The following is a 19444-nucleotide window of genomic DNA, read 5'->3' on the forward strand; positions in this document are numbered from 1 at the left end:
TAACCAATGTGCATTTACAGTAGGAAGAAAAATGTAAAGGTCACTCAGTTGCACAATCATGGTTAATAAAATTCCATGACTTTAAGTGGTGAAAGCAATTAAAGTTTGACTCCAATACGTCTTGAAATACATACAAAAATTGAGCTTTTTCCCTTCAGTCCTGCCATGCTTACTCCTGCTTTTGACTTTTTCCAGTCCTTTGTCTTTGCTCCCTTTGTTGTCTCTTCTTATTCACTTTTCCCTTTCAGAGGAAGACCGATTGTTTAAGGGAGTGTAAGAGAGTGAAGGAGTAGATCCCCTTCACCAAGAATCCATTCACCTTGGCTTCATCACCCAAACACACCAGCCTGAAACATCTGAATCCCTTGAGAGTAAACTACTTTCAGGTCCCTGAGAGCCACATCTTGAGCAGATATAAAGTTTTCGGCCACAGCTGAATGAGCCCAGTTCCAGGATTCATTCACGAGCTCAGTCTGGCCTGCCAGCTTCCAACTCTGTGGCTGTACCGCCTCCCGGCCTACTGTTCAGGGACAAACGCTGAGGGGAAAGCAGAGGGAAGGATTGGTGACGGTGAGAAAGGCAAACTTGATCACCAAATAAACTACAGACGATATCACTGTCAATGAAGTGGCTGATCAAACCTTTATTTTTATCTATCTATCTATCTATCTATCTATCTATCTATCTATCTATCTATCTATCTATCTATCTATCTATCTATCTATCTATCTATCTATCTATCTATCTATCTATCTATCTATCTATCTGTAAACTATATCTGTTCTGATTGGATTGTATGTTTTGCTGAGGTCTTTGACGGTGATGCAAATACTGTTTTAGGGTGGATTTCCCCTGGAACACATCAGCGTGCAGCCAAAACAAACTCCTGCTGATGGTTTGCCTCTTGCCTCCGGTCTCTCTGGCCTGCTTTTAGACAGCAGCCGAGGGACTCACACCGCTCAGAAGGAGGAGCAAGGAAGTCCTTTGGACCTCCCCCTGGCAATAAGACCAGAGACGGACTGAAACACTCAGACTGCAGACACACGTGGAGCAAAAAGGCAGAGAAAAAGAAGGACGAGAGGGGAGACCAATAGAAGGCAAGGAGCATGAAGCTGCCGGCACAGAACAGTTTTTACTAGTTTGGCTTCTGGGAGTGAAACATACAAATAAGGAAACAAAGGACAGAGAAAGAAGTTTGAATAAGGAAAGAAAAAGGGGGCAAATTTTGACTTCAACGTTTTTTACTTCAAGTTTAGCTTTATTCCAAAGGAATAACGGAAGGAGAAGCTGATTTTTGGGATGTGAAGCTTTTTTTTTTTCATAGCTTTATTTCTTTAAAAAAAATACAAAGTAGGAGAGAACCACAAGGATCTGGAACCTGCATCAGATCTGAGGTCAAACAACTTGACCTCAACTTGCTGATGCTTCACTGTCAGTAAAGGAAGGTTATAAACGAAGCCTAACTAAGCAAAAATCACTCTAAGTTGGCGACATAGCTCCTTCTGCTACTAAACATAATCAGCACGTCAACAGCTTGCAGCTTGACTTGAGGACCTCTCCAAAGGATTGATCAGTACACTCGCATTGAAGATGACATTTGCCATGCTGCGCACCGCTCCCCCCGCGGGCCGCTTCCTTTACGGCGACATCGCTCTCCTCTCAGAAGATGATGATGAGAATGGAAGTGAGGGGTCAGGCTCTGAGGAGCAAAATTCCTCCAACTCTGCTGCCTTCCGCCTGTCTTCATCGTCACCATCTGCCTTTCATATCAAGATGAACAGGAAGAGGAAGATGTGCGGGGGCGTAGGGGGTGGAGGCATGGGGAGCATGGCAGGGAGACTGGGCCCCCCAGTCTCATCACCCCCTGGGGAAATTCGTCAGAGGACCGCAGCCAACGCTCGGGAGAGAGATCGCACCAATTCTGTCAACACAGCATTCACAGCGCTGCGCACACTCATCCCCACCGAGCCTGCGGACAGGTACAGAGCTGCACAAGTCATACCGTGTCATGACACATTGTCTGATTAACCTTCAATTTTAGGGAATGGCCTTTAATGTAAAAATGTATTTGAAAACAGGATAATATGTATTAGGAAAGTTGTGTCACTAGGTTACTATAAAGCAAGACATCTTCAACATCTTTATCTGTATGTTCAGTCTAGAAGTGACACCTTACAAAAAAAAAGTGTAAATGTGCAGTGTGACTTAATCTTAAATAACATTTTGAAATTTGACTTCTTTTTATGATAACAGGAAGTTGTCGAAGATCGAGACACTACGCTTGGCCAGCAGCTACATAAGCCACCTGGGGAACGTGTTGCTCCTGGGTGAAGGGCTCCACGACGGACAGCCGTGCCACGCTCCCTCACCACCGTTCTTCCACGTCAGCTCCTCCCCCAGCCGAGGGTCTGACCAATCAGCTCAGCCCAAGCACATCTGTACCTTCTGCCTCAGCAACCAGAGAAAAATGGTGAGCAAAAAAAAGTACATGAAAAATCAGCGAAAAAGGTCAAACCAAAAATAGTGTTTATAGTGTGCGCTCCAATAAAACAGAGCAGTTTCCACATTCTTTTAAACCTAAGCGGCAGAAAATTTGCAAACAATAAAAAATAAAGCTTATGACTGCCTTGATTTTACATTAAATTTGTGAATTTTTTTACAGAATTAGAAAACAGAAAAATAAGATAGATTTAGCAGAAGAGCGAGTTGATCATAGACACTGGGTGGTGGTACAGGTCAGTTTTGTGTTAAAAGCTGACCTGAGATCAGTGACTGTGCCTGTAAACCTGACTGGCCCTGAGGGACTGTAAAAGTGCAACCTCTTTTAGACACCACTTTTGGGGTGAAGGACTGTGTATTATTGTACTGTTGGGGGTTGGTTTTACTCGAGCAGCTGGCTTGAAAGTTCAAGGTGGTTTCTAAAAACGCCTGTAAATTACACTCCATTGACGCGATTGTTTTTCTGTCAGAGGAGCTAAAAGAGAGCCTGGCAGAGATGTTGGTCAAACTGCAAGCGGCCTTTTTTTTTTTTTCCTTTTTTCCCCCAAAAACCAAGACAAAATGCACATGAAAAATATGAATTTAAAGTTTACAAGGGTATTTATACACAGGGAGATTTATGACCGGGAGCGCATAAAATCCATCCAAAACCATGTGTATAATTTCAAGAATGTATTGACGTCAGCTTGAATAAGACAAGGTTTTAATCATAACCGCTGAAGAACTGACCTGAGATGCACATACTAGTTACTAGCAATTACTTTGTTTCACAGGAGCTAAAAGTCCCAACACTTACAATAGGTACCAAATGTAATAGACGAAAAACCAAAGCATTATTTCAGAAAAACGTAATTGATGATTCAGTCACAATCAAACCCTCCTGCATGGCTGATCTACACGAAAACACAGGGACGGAAAGGGCGAACCTTTCTGCCCATATTTGATTGATTCAGCACAGGAAATTGATATAATCAAGACCACTCTCACATAAGAAAGTCATCGGTCTGATGAGAAATAACAGGGAATGAAGAATTGCCATCAGCTGAGTGAAATCAAATATTTATGGGCCCAGCTCAAATTTTGACAAACACCACAGAGGATGATAGAGAGCTGACGTCCACTCAGCTCTCCCTCTATAACCATAGCTGCTGCCCATTTAGCAGGATTTATGGGTAAGGAGCTGACATCTGGCAGACTCCCCTGTTACCCCAGCAGTGTGTGAAAGCTAATACCCTCCTCAGTGTCCAAACCCAGAGACCCTTTAGCTGAAGGATAACCTGAGTCTCAGCAGTGTGAGTCTCCCCTCTTCTCCTCCCCCTCCTGGCTCCCCTCTGAACTTCTACGAGTGAAAGGCTAGACGTCCTCAGTGTCTGAGCCCAGACGCATTCAGTTGGGAGATAACTGACCTAAAACCCGTCTCATTCGCTTTCATCTGTCTCCATTTCTGTTGGCTTCTGTCTGTCCTCCCTGACTCTGTCATTTTTATCTTCTTCCTCCTTTTTTGTTCTAGCCCACGTCTCCTTCTATTCTACCTTTTACCTCTTTAACTGGTGACCCCCTCCACCTCAGTGCATATCGATCAGGCTGATGGAGGTCAGAGCTGTCACTTGGAGCTGTGTAATACTATCTACTGCTGTCAACCCAGCACTGCAGATGCATGACCGACCTGTAAATGCATGCTGCGTAGAAAACAATTTTGAAACTTTCTCATGTCAGACCGCTCAAACGTGTTACCGGCTGTCAGTCACATTCACTGTTTGCCATTTGCTCGATGAAAAGTCTCACTGTTCTCTCCTGTGAGTCATGTGCATTACACCAAATGCAGTTTATTCCAATGATGAAGTGAACCCGTCTGAAGCGCTTTCAGTGGTCAACTAGACTAGAAAAGTGCTACATAATAATACCTTTACTATTTACCTAAAAGTCATTGTCTCTTGATTGTCTCTTGGTTTCCCTCATGAAATCTTTAATACTCATGAATGAGAAGACATAGCATGAGCCGGTGAAAGATGTATAGATTTTTATTTAATAGAAAAGGAGTTAAATGTCTATATATAAGGAAGATGAAACAAATGTACCTTTAGTGCAAGTTGAAAATATCACAAAGAAATAATGAACTGTCTTGACTCCCAGTTCAATTCAATCTGAATAGGCTTTTAAAATTACTCATCCTTGACTCAATTAAATAACTAAATTATGAAGTTAGTGTCAATCCACATACTTATTATTGTGAGAGCCACACCAACAAAGTAATAACAATAACAGCCCATAGTATTTTCCTGTGTCTGCTAACAAGGGAGAATGGATCTGATGCACATTATTTTATCATTAAATAACAGCTCAGAAATGTTCTAAAACAGTAAGGTTCTGGAGTTTTTTAACAGTCATGACTGAAAATGTAGATTATGCGTTTATTGAGGTTATGATGGATGCTTACATGCAGAAAGGAATAACATATACCAGGCTGTGGATATGAATACCGTACTCATTAGCTGCACCAGTGGTGGTCATTTAATGCAATTTATTGCTAATGAGAAGAACATAGGATATCACAAAACTTAACCTTTACTGCCTCTCCTCAAATTACATCCAGACGTGCAGAGAAGTAAATTTTAGAATAAGGAGTTAACTTGGACAATAAATGTTGCACTTCCACTGATAGAAACTCCTACTACAGTTGTGGAGACGGTGACTGTTTGAGAGGATTTTATTTTACCTGGAAAATATCAATAGTGTGTTTAAGTGGGCTAAAGGGCAGAATCAGTGCTGGTGATTGCAGAGAGGAAACGATTGTGGAGGTAAAATGAGAGTTTTTGTCCTGAGTTCTCTCTTTGTATGTTTTCACGGCCATTGAGGTTCATCACAGCTGTCAGCTCTGCTTAGACCAGCCGCTTCAGTTACACTTATTTCCAATGCAGGAGAGGGTGAAAGTGAGAAAACTATATGGTAATTTCCTCTTATTATGTGTGACTACGGTATAACTGTTTCAAAACAAACAGTCTTGTTACTAATGACTACTGCACACAGTGCTAACTGTTGCACATTACATATTCTGTGGAGAAGTGATGTGAATACAAATGTGATTTGATTATCCACGTGACTTTATCCAAGTGCTTCAGAGAGCTTTAAAATCAATCTGTAACTGGACGCATGACTTTCAATTTTTTCACCCTCGACATGGACGGGTAGTTTACCTGTGACTGATACTAAAAAAAGTTGTTGCTGCACTGTGAAAGTCTGTATCTTCAAATGTTGACTTTTTACGAGCTAAAAAAAGACCTCTTATCAGGTCAGGTGCAACACTTTTTAGTTATTCTAAATGTCTTTAGACAAAAAGGAATTCTGTCGACTCACAAGTCAGTTTTTCATTCTTTAATTTTTGTGAAAAAGTTCAAACGTCAGAGGTTTCCTTTAGAGAAACAACACTGGTGTGGATGTGCAATCTCACCGGGATAAAGGTAAGAAACAAAGCAGTGAGACCAGCTGAATAGTTTTGTTGCTTTTATTCATTGTGGTAATTCCAGCACAAAACTGAAACCTCTAGACTGAATTCTTCATCACCAAGTTGCAATAAGCTTTCCGGTAAAGACACACATAATAGCACATTTTTCTTCAGCAACTCTTAATCACAGGCCAAGCTATTCCTTGATCATCCATAAATATCCAAATCACAAAATGGGACTTTTTGAAAAACTTATGTGGTGGAACCAGAAGCAGTTTGGCATGGATGATCTAGGGAGCAGCTCTTGCGTACTGGTGCTTTTGATACCTGAAAAAAAAAGAGGGGGGCACTCCTGATGGCTACATCTGTAAATGAGTTGTACAGGGCTGAGGATAGAGGGTTGAGGTGAGCTGGGCGCTCCTTAAATCCCTGTGCTGTCTGGTTGATTGATGCAGATATCCTGTGTAAGGCCGCGCTCCCTCTGCTGTCAGGGCAACTGTCAGGTGCCTGGATTCAACATACGGCAGGAAAACCCTGCAGTTTCTGCTTTTTCTTTAATAACTAAGACTTTTGAATCTTCAGTCAATATCAAATGAAATGTCACTCTTAATGAACTTGAATTGAGCCACTCTGATTATTCCAGTGTGCTGTGGGGTAGGTGAAGGCAGCTCAAAGCTACCAGTGCAGAGCTCCTAAATAATATTAAGATCTATTAATCTTGCTAATCTGTCATCTTCTGTCTTCTGTCTTCAGGCCACAGCAGTTTGACAGGTTTTTCCACAACTGTGGCTTATTTTCTTTTTTTCTACAAATGAGGAATGGGTCAATTCAATTCAATGGCAAAGAAAAATAAAAAGAAAGAAACTGGTAAACCACCTGCCAGTGACTGCGACCGTGCAGAACTTTTTCCTTTTTATCTGTATATAACCAGCACATGCAGCTTGCCTTTTATCTGAATGCTAAAAAGCTCATTTGTTAAGAGAAATTTTATGTTTGGAAACAAAATTTGAAAAAATGATAATTAAAAATATAATGAATATGCTACTTATGATGTGGTTACTGTAAATAGACATATATTCTTTTTGAAATGGTTAATTTTACAGGCGTCCCAGGACACAGCCCCAATTTAATTCTGTCTTGATGGGTTTATTTATTTGGAATTTCATGAAATTAGAAAGAGAAGCGTAAATTTAGTGAAACATCAAACATAAAATGATATTTACTGCTCCTAATATTATGAGCAATTCTAATTTGTGTATTGGCTGCTGTAAAACTTTTATATGTGATGATTATTGTGGGCGGATGGAAAGAAAAGTGGTCCAAATCTGCACCGTGTAACTGGAAACTGACTAATCTCCACTTGTCTGTTCGTACACGTTTGCGTGAGAACAAATGAATGTTAAGTGTGCGTGTATTTGTGTGTATGACAGAAAGATAGCTACAAGAACGATGATTTCTTGAATGACATGGACGTGACTGACATATCCAGAGTGACTTTTGTCTGTTTTTGCACACACGCACACTAAACTTATAAACACACACTCGCTGGCTGACTCTCTGCGTCTGGAAGTCATTGGCAGAGCAGAGCAAAGCAACAAATGAGCTAATTGTTCTGTAAATGATTTATCCTCTGCAGAGGCTGTACAGCCAGTGTTTAATTCAGCGGCTGCTATTAGAAACACATTGACGTTGGGCTTTGATGGTGATGTTAAAGGAGCCTGGAAACCGCTCTCTGTGAAACGCCCTCCGTGCTTACACTCACACCCACACAAACGACACATATGCACACATGTGGGCACGCACTTGTGTAGAGTTCACCACACTCAGAGACTCATCAAAAGCATTTCATTTCCCCCCCTTGGTCCTTTCACTCAGACAGCAGTTAAGTTCTTCTATCTAGACTGCATAGAAAAAAAACCTCATATATGATTATTTAGTTAAGGAGTTCTGGATCACGACCGTGCTTTCAACACTTTCTAAACTAATGGTGTGCAGGAAGTTGTGGAAACAGAGATGGAGAAGCGAGAAAGAGAAAGCCAACGACTCAGCGGGATAATCAACTTAGCTATTCATCGTCCAGTTTGCACAGTTGGTTTTAGACTGTGCTGAAACTACAATTTGCTTCTTTATAGAGACCAAATGAACCGTGCACCTAAAGAGCGCTTAAATACACAGATAGGACATGTGCAGGAGCACGCTGATGACTGCGGTTTTTTACAGTTATTTGGACATTAGACTGTTTTCACTGGAAAAAACATGACATCACTTTTGTTCATGAAGCTGACGTTTCAATGTCATAGATGAAAACTAAATTACCCTCATTAATTGATAATGCTGGTGTCGACTTGAAGTTAATGTTTTGTGCCTCATGAGCAAAGAGCGTCGCCTCTGTGCTTCTCATTTCAAGCTATGGTAATGAGGTGCATCGAAGTTAGCTCATATACTGCAGGCAATTTTTAAATATATTCTCCCCCCACATTTAGTGTGTCGTGCGTGTGTGTGCCTGGATTTGTGTATGACTGTGTGCATTCAAGCGTGGACCTGTCTGTATATTTTGAGCACAGATGGAAGCAGTTAAACCCTAATTTAACACCAACAGAAGAAGTCGGGTCAGATAACTAGCAAAATCTATTAGCAAAACTATCAGTCTGTTGTCATTTGGTCTTTGGGGAAAGAGCTGCTCACAGAGCAAATTAAAACACAACTATAGAAAATGGAGCCAGGCAAGGAGACCTACAACACAGCTTAGAAAGAAGCAGAAGTTGGTGGTTTTAATTATGCTGGTTTTTAAAAGCAATATCTGCCAAAGGTAATGACGAGGCGACTGTTTCATGGTGAACATCTTAGCACTGGTGATAAAGTGATAGTTACTGCAGAATGTATAAAAATGAAGTCATCTGGGACAGGTGAAAATGAGGTCAAGCTTTGTTCTAGTCATTAAAACATATTAATGAAATGTGGGAGTAATTAAATACACGTGTGGCTGCCTGATCTAAAATTAATCAGGTGTTTTTCAGAAGCCACGGGGATGCGTAGCACCAAGCCACAGAGAACATGAATGTGTGATGTGTCCAAGCCACATAATAGCAGACTGGGGCTATTTGGCTTGTTAGTTAGCTCAATCTAAATGTCTAATGTGTTATTTTTCTAATTGATGGCCATTTATGAGGGTAATTACAGCTTATATAAGCCACCCGAGGCGCTGACACAGATTTAAATATTTTCACTCAATAATCTAAAAGGATACGACCAGTTTTCATTTCATGGTGAAATACCAATCTCCTTATACGATTGCAAGCCAGTGCCCAAGTGGAATTACTTTTTCCAACTAGTCAGTCCTGTCCTCATGCAGCCAGAGACTAAATTAGATGTTTGTATTTGACAGACCAGCTTAACACAGGAAAAAAATAAGAAAATGTGCATGGAAAAACCCACAGTTATAGGTTAAAGAAGCAGCCAGATTGAGTTTTGGAAAAACCATATTAAAGCTTGAATTTGTGAGTTGATAAGATATTGTCTTCACATCATAGCAGAGAGACATTGCTTTTATCATGATACAACAATAATAGTGTTCCAGTGTGGCGATATCTTGTATCGTATCAATAGTGAACATCATCAGGTAATCATATTAGTGTTGGACAAATCACCCCCTGGGGAAGTTGTGGTATTTCTCTGTGTGTGTGTTTTGAAAGAGTAAAGAGAGAGCAGAGATGTCACCCAGCCATGCTCTATTAGTCTTCAGGAGATTGTTTTGACTACCAGGCCAGCCTCACAGCAACCCCTCCTCCATCCTCCTGTTTTGACTTTTAGGCGCCAGCTAAACCGCCCTCACCAGCTACAGCTGTGCTTCCTAGACTGTCACTGAGTGCTTGCAGGGAAACACGGGATGGCTCATTTTAATCCCATTGTAATTTAATGTAATTTGGTAAATCATCCAATTTGAACTCACAGGTTTTACGTGAAATTTTTGGTGTATCCTCTTCCTCCAGCCTCAAGTACTTTTCCTTACTCTGATAAATACCTACAATTTTCCACAGCACTTTCCAACAAACACCGAAGAGCACGGCTGCACTTGTGTCTTCCAGCTGTTGATTTGAGAGTTCGTGTTGGGAGCAAGTATGATAACACCAATGCTACGGTGAAGCCAAAGTTTCCCAGGCTGTGTGTGGAACTCTTTCTCTCTCAAAAAGGTTTTGGCCCAATCCCAATTCCCTTCTTGGCTTTACATTTAGTTTTGTGTGCACGTCATTAAGTAGTGGCACAACAGAATGGAGGAATAAGGGTTGAAATCCTCAACGAGACAACAGGATCCTGATCGTGTTTATTACCACTATCCCTCAGTCCCCAAAAGTGTTAGGGCCAAGGGGATTGATTTGGATGGGGCCTTTGATGCCTATCTGACAAATAATTTTGGACAATGGTCACATCATTAATCTAACCTGGCCTTCGAAATCTTCATGTTGATCTTAAATGGCATACTTAGATCAGATCAGGGGGCAGGATTGCAAAAGGGCAGTACCTGAGTCTTCAACTCGGTCATCGAAAATGGTAAATAGTAAACACATTAAGTTAAGAAATTGCCATATACAGATAATAATTTCGTGAAAACCTTGGGCTTTCACAGAAAACCATTTGGAAATCAAATGAAATCTTCACGTGAAGTAGCTGCTTTTAAACATTTTCTCACGCATTCCAAACAAAATTATACTGCTTGTGTTTGCCCATACTTGTTTTTGCAGCCAACTCTAAAATGCTAATGGTTTATGTCTAGTCTAATAATGACACTCTGCTCAGTCCAGCTGGAGGAAGGATTCACGATAAGTTTCTATGTCTCACGTCAGTCAGTGGGAGGACTGATTCCTGTCCAGATCCCATGATTTCACTCTCTCATTACTGCCTGATACCATTGCAAACACCTACACAGCTTTGTTGATGTCAGTCAAACAGATTTTTCCAAACACCTACACCTTGTGCTCAGTCTGAGAGGAAATGTGTAACAGGTGTTGGGCTGATGAGAGTGAGGCCAAGGGGGGCGGCAGAGAGGGTTAGTGGAGATTATATGAGAGGGGGGGAGTAAAGTCAGAAGAGGACAGTGGTGCAGAGGGGTTGTGAAAATGTTTCTCCAAGGACTATAAGTCAGCCAGCAAATGAAAGGAAATTATCTTAGGAAAACAGTAAATAGAAGTTTATTTGTACACGTTTGTCAGCGAAAGACAATGTTAGGGCTAGTTAAGTTTTGACAGCCTTAAATCAGTCATCAGCCATGAATAATCTTTGAAACATCAGCTCAAAGGTGAAGTGTGTCGTATTTCACTCAAAAAATGTTCATTAAAATCCCTTGACTGTTGGGAAATGCAGTGGTAGATGGCCTGAGCAGTGAGCGGGGAAGAGGTTAGGTGAGTAGGGAAAATGTGATGTTATTTTCCTGGCCAGATAGCGCAAGTCTCCTCACCAGCCAGGAAATCAAGGCTTCTGTGCTCTGATACCACAGATAAATGGGAGGCATATCGTCATGCACTGCTGTTGCAAATGAGCTTGTGAAGTCACTGTTCAGCCTCTAATCCTATTAAAGAAACGTTGATTTCTCTACCAAGCTACCACAAGTCGTGCTGTATGCTACTGTGTGGAATGTGTTTATGTGAGTTTACTGCACACATTCAGGGCTAATTTACTTTCTTAACAACTACAAGCTGTGTACATACAAAATCAATCTCATTTGCTGTGCTGGTGATTAATGTAAAACGGTGTCTATTTCCACAAAGTGCACAACATTTTTCTGCCGTGCAAATTCATGACCTCGTCATGAAGAGTTTACAGTGAAGGTTGTTGTTTTGTACATCTGCTAGGAACATGTGAAGTAGGTTATGGTTGATAAAACACATCAAAACTCATGAAAACAAGAGTTTTCATGAGAATCTGAGAATGAGTAGAATGAGTTGTTCCAGTTACTAGTTAGATGAGATGGTCAAACCAACTTCAGAGTTTCTATGTTTAACCAGAAGCTACCTACAACAGCTGTATAGGGGGAAACACTGTAACTAGCTTGGCTCTGAGGAAAAGCAAACACAAAGTGTTTGAGTGGTTTTCTCCAAGTTGATTCCAATACTCGTGCAAAGCTAAGCTAATTTTTTTACAAGAGTTTTTTGTCTGACACTTTCCAATTGAAAACAATTCCTTTAATATACGCTATCTGTATTGAATCCTTGATGATGTGAGATTTTTGTTTTTCCCCATCGCAGAACAAAGACAGAGACAGGAAGACAACCATCCGAAGCTAACAACGAGGGCGCAAACCACACGGATAAAATGCTCATCACTCTGACAGGGCTTTCAGTGATTTTACAGTCACTGCAGCTTGAAGACTGACCGGTCCTGTGATGCATTTTAAAGACGTTTAAAGGACTTCTGTAGCACTTCCAGGACTTTTTAAAGAGCTTTTTTTTTATTGCCTTTTGTATTTCTTTACAACGAACTTTTTCAGTTTTACAGTCATGAGAAACTCAACAGTGGTTTCATAAGGCTTTCCCTTCCTTATCAAGATCATCAAGCCCCTTTCAATCATACTCATGAGAGACTTTTTTACTGTGTTCAGGGACTCTTTGTTCTGAGTCTCAAGAATTTGTGGCACATGATCAGAAAACAAAAACTCACAAATTAGTATTCATACAAAACTGTGTGTTATTAATGTTTAAACTGAAATATAAATGTATATTTATGTAACATAACTAATTATATAATGAGACTATGTTATTTAACAGGCATATGACATTTTTGACGAACAGTATGCATTGTTTTAAGGTACAAACATTGGCTATTGACATGATTTATATCATCACAAAGGATATGCTGGAACTATGGTGGTATTGGTTATTTCTAATAATTTTTTTCTGAAACTGGAAAACTCAAGCTGACCAATAAAGTGTTTGTTAATCTGGTAGTAAATCACATTTTTTGGACATATTATAATTTCAAATCTTGTTCCAACTCGTGCCAGTTCCAACCAATAAACTTTGTAAAAGTTTCCATTTTAAACTCATGATGGGATGCAGACATATTCTAAAAGCAAATTGTGGTTTTATTATCCTTTTGCTGCTATGCGACAGACAATAGCTCATTGAAATCCCTTCACTAATGAAACACCACAGTGAGCCTAAAGTTACATAAACCTAATCAGGGCTTTTACCCTCTTGTTTCTCACAAGCTCCTTCTGTTTTCTTTCTTCTCCTTTGCGTGGACACAGTTCTCATCTGTCAGCTGTTGTACTGACTTGAGATCAGAGCAGAAAAAGACAGTCTAGAAGACGAGAGAGATTCAAGGAGCAAAAGGAAGTGGGGGGCTGGGGGGGGGGGGGGGGGGGGTGGGGAGGTAAAATTGAATCTGCAGGTATGGCTACTTGGACATCTGCCTTTGTCCCTTCACTGTCCTCTTCTTTACCTTTCCACATGCTTGTTCTCTCTTCTCCTCCTCTGCTCTTCCTCTCTTTTCCCAAGAGTGCCACTGGCCAGAGTCTGGTTGGTGATGGCTTTCCAGTGTGTTCAGTCTCAAACCATTTACCTTCTCTTTACCTTGTCTGTTCCTTTATCCATCCGTCCGTCCATATGTCCGTCAATCCGTCTGTCCGTTCGTCCATCCATCCATCCCCTATTTTTTAACCTGCTTTTTTCACAACACTTTTTCCTTCAGTCCTCCAAGTTTTGCCACTACCTTCATGGCAATAATATTTTTTATATTCTCTTATATTCTCTGTCTCTTATACACTTCTCCCACACCATGAGGTCTGATACTACCTTCCTCAAGACCAGATGATCATTTGTTGTAGATCATAACAAAGAAAAAGATAGATGGTGGATTTTAAAATCCTCTCATTCTGCTCCATAAAATAGCAATAAAAGGCTAAGTTAATCACAAGAGTTTGAAAAGACAAAGTTGTGGCTAAAAGAAAAGGTGCATTATGTGCGTGATGTGAGAAAGATGCCAGAAGATACCAGGGGAACATCATCAATGTGCAAATGTTGTTGGTGTCTTTGTTCAGCATTATAAAACTACAGAACAGCAGTCTTTCTCAATCTTTTCCACCAGTAAGTGAAATGTAATGAGCCAGTCTAATCGGTACTGCACTTATTTTTTTGACAATGCTAACAAGCTGTTTCTGTGACTGAGGTGCCAATTATAGAGTTTTTTCCTACAGTGTTAAAAGTGCCTGGTGAAGAAAAACAAACCAACAAAAACCCAAATGTCTTTGTGTGCTGCCAAAAGACCATTTTTAGAGGACATGGTGCTGAAAAACAATACTGATTTATTGTGTGTGCTATCTCACCCAAAACCTATAACTAGTGCTGACCACTTACAGTCAGATTTGGTGCTAATATGTTCTCTGAGGGATGTCATGCAGATGACACATTTGAAGTATTCACAAAGGTGATAGAAAAGGTGTCCATTGAAATTTCGGACTTGCAGTCAAAACCTAAACTAGAGATAGATGCAAAATCTGGAGAATCACTTATATCAGAGACAAAATTCAGTTCTAGCATGCTATACTTGAAATGCCCTTATAATCAAATGCCAGATCTGCCCCCCACCCACCCCCTAAACGTAACACACAGAAATAAAAGACTAAATCTCTGGGCAGTTTCAGTGTAAGTGGTCCCTGCTGTGCTCTGGATCCTGAGACAAAGATTTAAAAAGCATTGTGCATCCTGTTTCAAAGATCTTTGTCCTGTTATAGACTGATGAAACGAAGATAATCTTACTGTCTTTTTTTTCTTTTTTTAAAGTAAGCAATAGTTTTAAAAAGTGCTTTGTGTCTAGTGTGTCCTAATGACTTCTGGTCCAGTTAGTCTGAGAGTCTGATCTCTCTAGCAGGCCGTCTGTCTGAACAGTGGAGAGGGGGAAAAAAGGAACCGGTTCCTCCCACACAGCCCAGATCAGGTTCCCCGTACGCCTACACATACAATTTAGCACACACACAGATGACCATTTACACACTTGTGCAGCAATGAACTTATGCACAAATAGATGAGCGCACTTTATGAATGGACGTGCACACCCTTGCATGTACGCACACTCATGCTAAGCAGGAGGATCTGTGATATAGCTTAGCTGTCTAATGATCTCTGCATTTCACATTGATGAAACAGATCAGCTGCGAGGGCAAACTGCAGTGCCGTGTTTAAGTGGGAGGTTTTGGACCAGGTGAACCGGAGGCTGGAGGTTGGCTGGCTCTTATTATCAATATAATGGTCTGACAAAGATGCTCTCATGGACAGCTGGCCAGTGAATACTAAGAGTGGAAGTAATAAAAAGCAGCTTTTGTCTCAAACTCTTTGTTGGCACCAGTGGCAAAGGGATATGGGATGTAGCCTCAAGACAATCAAAATATATCGTTCTTTTTTTGGAATATAATTCTTAAAACTAGCAGGATGCGGAAAGCAGTGAATCTGTTCACGAATTGACAAATAGTCTCATCTGTGGGTGTAAAATCAAGTGTTAAAGTTTATTTAGTGCAACGATAGTTTTCAAATCAGGTGGCGTACCGACAGTTCAGAGCCTCCTTTGTCACAGATTTAATTTCAAAAGGGTTTGAGCCAGAATGTTTTCAGTAGGTGACAGCTCTGGACTGCAGGCATTCTAGTGTAACACCATAATTTTTCACAGTGTAATATGGGTAGACTGGGTTTGCTTTGCAAAGTAAGCAAGCCATTCCCTAAAAAAAGACAATGACGCAAACTTTTTTTAGTCAACCAAGTGACTTGGTTAATTTAAGCAACTTGAATTAAATCCAATACCTGGTTAAGATCAGACATGAGGCATGTGGTTAAGGTAGAATAACAGCCCAGTTACCAGGAGATAAGCCATGTAGACTTATTTAAACACTCTTTATAGAAATATTTATTTAGCAGCAGTTTCTTTGGAATAGTGATATGTGCTGCTGGTCATGTTCTTTTTTACCTTTTTTTTATTTTTGGAAAGCCAAGTCATGTAAGTATGTTTTTATTTGAAGAAATCTTCAATAAGTACCTTATTAAACAGCTTCATGTTATTTTTTCAAAGTCCCACAAGTTAAAATACTAGAGTAGTCAACGAATGTACAAGTTGATGTACTCGTCAACGCTCACTTTGTTTGATGCCGTGTTGGAGCTCATCTCAGGGCCTCATGTAAAAGCAATATGAAAGGAAACAGATTCCTTCAAAACACTGCTAGTTTTTAAAGAAATACAACTGTGGATTTTTAAGCTCCAAAAATGATTATCACGAAAGAATAGTGACATGCAACAAAGTAAACAATAAGGAAAACTGAAAGGGCGTTTAGAGCCGTACTGCTCAACCAAGGTCTGCTTTGAATATTTCTTTTCTTCACAATTTTCAATTTTAAAGAAGTATTATGGCTCTGCATTGAAAATATGATTTTTTTTTTTTTGTACAGCACTTTGGTCAACTGATGCTGTTGTAAAGTGCTTTATAAATAAAATTGGATTGGATTGGATTGGATGATGAATATTTGTCTTTGGTTCTTCTTTTGTTAAAGCTCCACCTTAACACCAAGTGTAATGACATTCAGCTGGGCAGGTTTTGCATAATGTTACCAATAGGCAGACTAACTGATCCCATTCTGCTGTTTCGGTTCACATTGTGCCTAGCATGTTGATCTGAGGAAGCCCCCTTTAGAGTTTCCCACATTGCAGAAAATGGTCTGAGCCATTGTTAAATCAGTATGTGTGTAAAAATATTGATGAATGCAGCATTTAATGGGTCACTTATGGAAATACTAAAACATTCATCTCTAATAACTGCCTGGCTTCACAGAGTAGCTGCCTCTGCCGTACCCCTCACTCTGTAGACCCATAAACCTCTGAGTCGGAAACTGAAAATACTGCTTGGAATTTTCAAACCAACCACCACAGCTTTGACAAATAAGCACTTTTGCGAGAAATAAGTGGCTCGACGGCCTTTTGGACCTTCTCTCAAAAAATATAAACAAATTATTTCTACATTTCTCAACTGTCATAACACAAGAACCAGCAAAGGAGACAGGAGCACTTCCTGTTTTTTTTCCAACTCATCCATGTTTTTGTGCTCAGATGGTACCCAGCTGAATAGGGTCTATTAATTAAAGATGGATCGGTAGCAGCACTTTTCCTGAAGCATGACCTCCTGTTGACTTTGGAGCAGAAGTTTCCTCTGGTGTCCTCCTCTGCTCTGTGGGCCTGTAGGCCAACTTCCTGCCTCCACTTGAACTGTCTCAATAAAACATAAAGAACAAAGATATAAAAAAAGGTGGAGGAAAGAGTGAAATGCACCTTTAGGAACATTAGTCTTTCTAACCCAACTGGGACCGAAGCAACACAAACACACAGCCACACAAGCACACACACGCAGTAACACACGGCAGGAGGCTAACTGCACCAAGTGGGAGCTGTGCTGCCGAGGGCCGGATGAAAGGAAACACTAAAACTACAACGAGGGAAAGACAGGTGGCCAGTTTGGCAGCTCCACACATGCGCGCACACATGCTGACACACACATGCACACCAACTTGCACTTATATACATATGTACACAAACTCCTTCCTCCTCAAACCCCCTGTTGTGCACACCTGTGAAAGTGCCAAATCCAGGACTCTCCAGCTTTCGTCCTTCCTCTTCTCTTACTCTGTCTGTCCTCTCATTCCCTACAATTAATCTTTTTCCCCCTTTCACTGTCCGTAAGGTCCCTTTGCGTAAACATTCCTCTTGCAAACTAGCAGCCTGGCTCATCCTTAATTGGTTGTTAAAAAGACATTTCCTGCTGAGGAGAATACCACCATGGAAGCCTCTAAAGATTTCATGTGTGTTTGAGTGCATTTTCCTCAAAAACCAAGGATAAGTAAAGTGTCCAAATGTGTATGCATGCAGGTGTTTATAAGTCTGAATGCATCACACACCCATGATTCTACATGACTACAAAAAGTATTTGAAATTAAGGCAGAATTAGAAAATGGTGACAACAAGAAGCACGTTACATTGTTAAAAAATGATGAGAAAATATTGAAGCTAAAAAAAAACAAAAAACATCAGACTGTCTCATTATCTGCATTGTTTTGAGTCTAGCATTAAGTCGTGTCCCCTGATCAAATCTTGTCTTCAAAAAACAGTTTTTTCACTTTTGCTGTTCTGGTCAGACATCTTTCTATTCACTGACGCAATCAGAGCTGGTGTTCTTAAACCCTTTGTTGAAGGTATCATCCGCAGTTGTCATCTACTTCAACTATCCATCCATCCATCCATTTTCTATACCGCTGAATCCGTCGGTCGGGTCGCGGGGGGGCTGCTGGAGCCTATCCCAGCGGAGGCAGGGTACACCCTGGACAGGCCGCCAGTCCATCACAGGGCCACACAGAGACAAACGAGACAAACAACCACACACGCTCACACTCCTACTTCAACTATTTAAAAAAAATTCAAATAGGTAGTCCAAATATTATTGGGGTTATATATAGTTCATAAGTCATATCGGTGGTTCAATATTCAGTTTCTTGAACTTTATTCCAGTACCATGTGAAGATTAAAGCCTTGTTTCCACTATGCAGTCCGGTACGGGTCGGTTCAGAACGGTTTGCTTATTTCAGTGTTTCCATTACCACAAAAGCGTACCGGTCCCAGGGAACCCGTTACCCCCTTCTGCTTGGGGTACCTAGCACACAGGACCGGTTCCAGGCTCTGTTCTCCATTGTTGGTGAGGAGGCTGTGCAGCGGGAGCTCGATGGCGCTGTGCGAAATGAAAAAGTTTTCCAGCTGATTGTCGCAAAAATGGCAGAGTGGTTTCAACCGGACCGCGAGCCAGTGTCACATTAAGCTGAAGAAGCTTGGAGGTGGTTCGAAATTATGTTATTTGTTATTTGCTGTTATTTGCTATTTACGCTTCGGCACGCACTCCGCCCACCCCTGAGGGTCCCCTTTGTACAGTGGGAACGCAAAGCTGACCCCAAAGCAACCCGACCCATACCGTACCGTTCCGAACCGACCCGTACCGCACTGCATAGTGGAAACGAGGCTAAAGTGTTATAGTGAGCAGTCTTACTTTAAAAAAAGTAATTAGTAACAGTTACAAATTACTTCTTCCAAAAAGTAATTCAGTTACCTCATTGTAAGAGTAATTAGTTACTCAGCAAAGTAACTGTGATGCTATCTTTCATGTTCTATCCGCTATTACATTCTATAACATCTTTAACATCAAAAGATGTTTATATTAACTGATTAAAGAATAAAAACACTATGTACAGTATTTTAGAACATTTGGTATTCATTTGAAATGAATAGATTGCAGCCTGCCATGTTAGCTGATGTGAGGTGCTTCATAAGATTCGAGTTGCTTGAGGCAGACGTGGATAAACTCTTTTTCCTGGGCATAGCGTGCATGTTACATAAACATTATTTAATTTCAATGAGCGAGAAGTAGTGCCGGTACTTCCAGTTTGAGAACGCTACCTTTGAATTTCCCTGGCTCGTCGCCATTGCCGCTGTCTAG

At 40.7% G+C, this 19444-nt stretch overlaps 1 protein-coding gene across 1 annotated transcript; it reads left to right on the top strand.

The window, feature by feature from the left end:
• The first annotated feature begins 254 nt into the window (after window positions 1-254).
• Window positions 255-12848, top strand: LOC142380687 (basic helix-loop-helix transcription factor scleraxis-like). The gene is made up of 4 exons (XM_075466584.1): window positions 255-570; window positions 841-1979; window positions 2254-2470; window positions 12181-12848. The coding sequence occupies exons 2-4, from the start codon at window positions 1591-1593 to the stop codon at window positions 12217-12219; spliced, it is 645 nt and encodes a 214-aa protein (XP_075322699.1). The 5' UTR covers window positions 255-570; window positions 841-1590; the 3' UTR covers window positions 12220-12848.
• Window positions 12849-19444: the final 6596 nt, after the last annotated feature.

Source organism: Odontesthes bonariensis, chromosome 5, assembly GCF_027942865.1.
Source record: "Odontesthes bonariensis isolate fOdoBon6 chromosome 5, fOdoBon6.hap1, whole genome shotgun sequence".
Lineage (NCBI taxonomy): Eukaryota > Metazoa > Chordata > Actinopteri > Atheriniformes > Atherinopsidae > Odontesthes > Odontesthes bonariensis.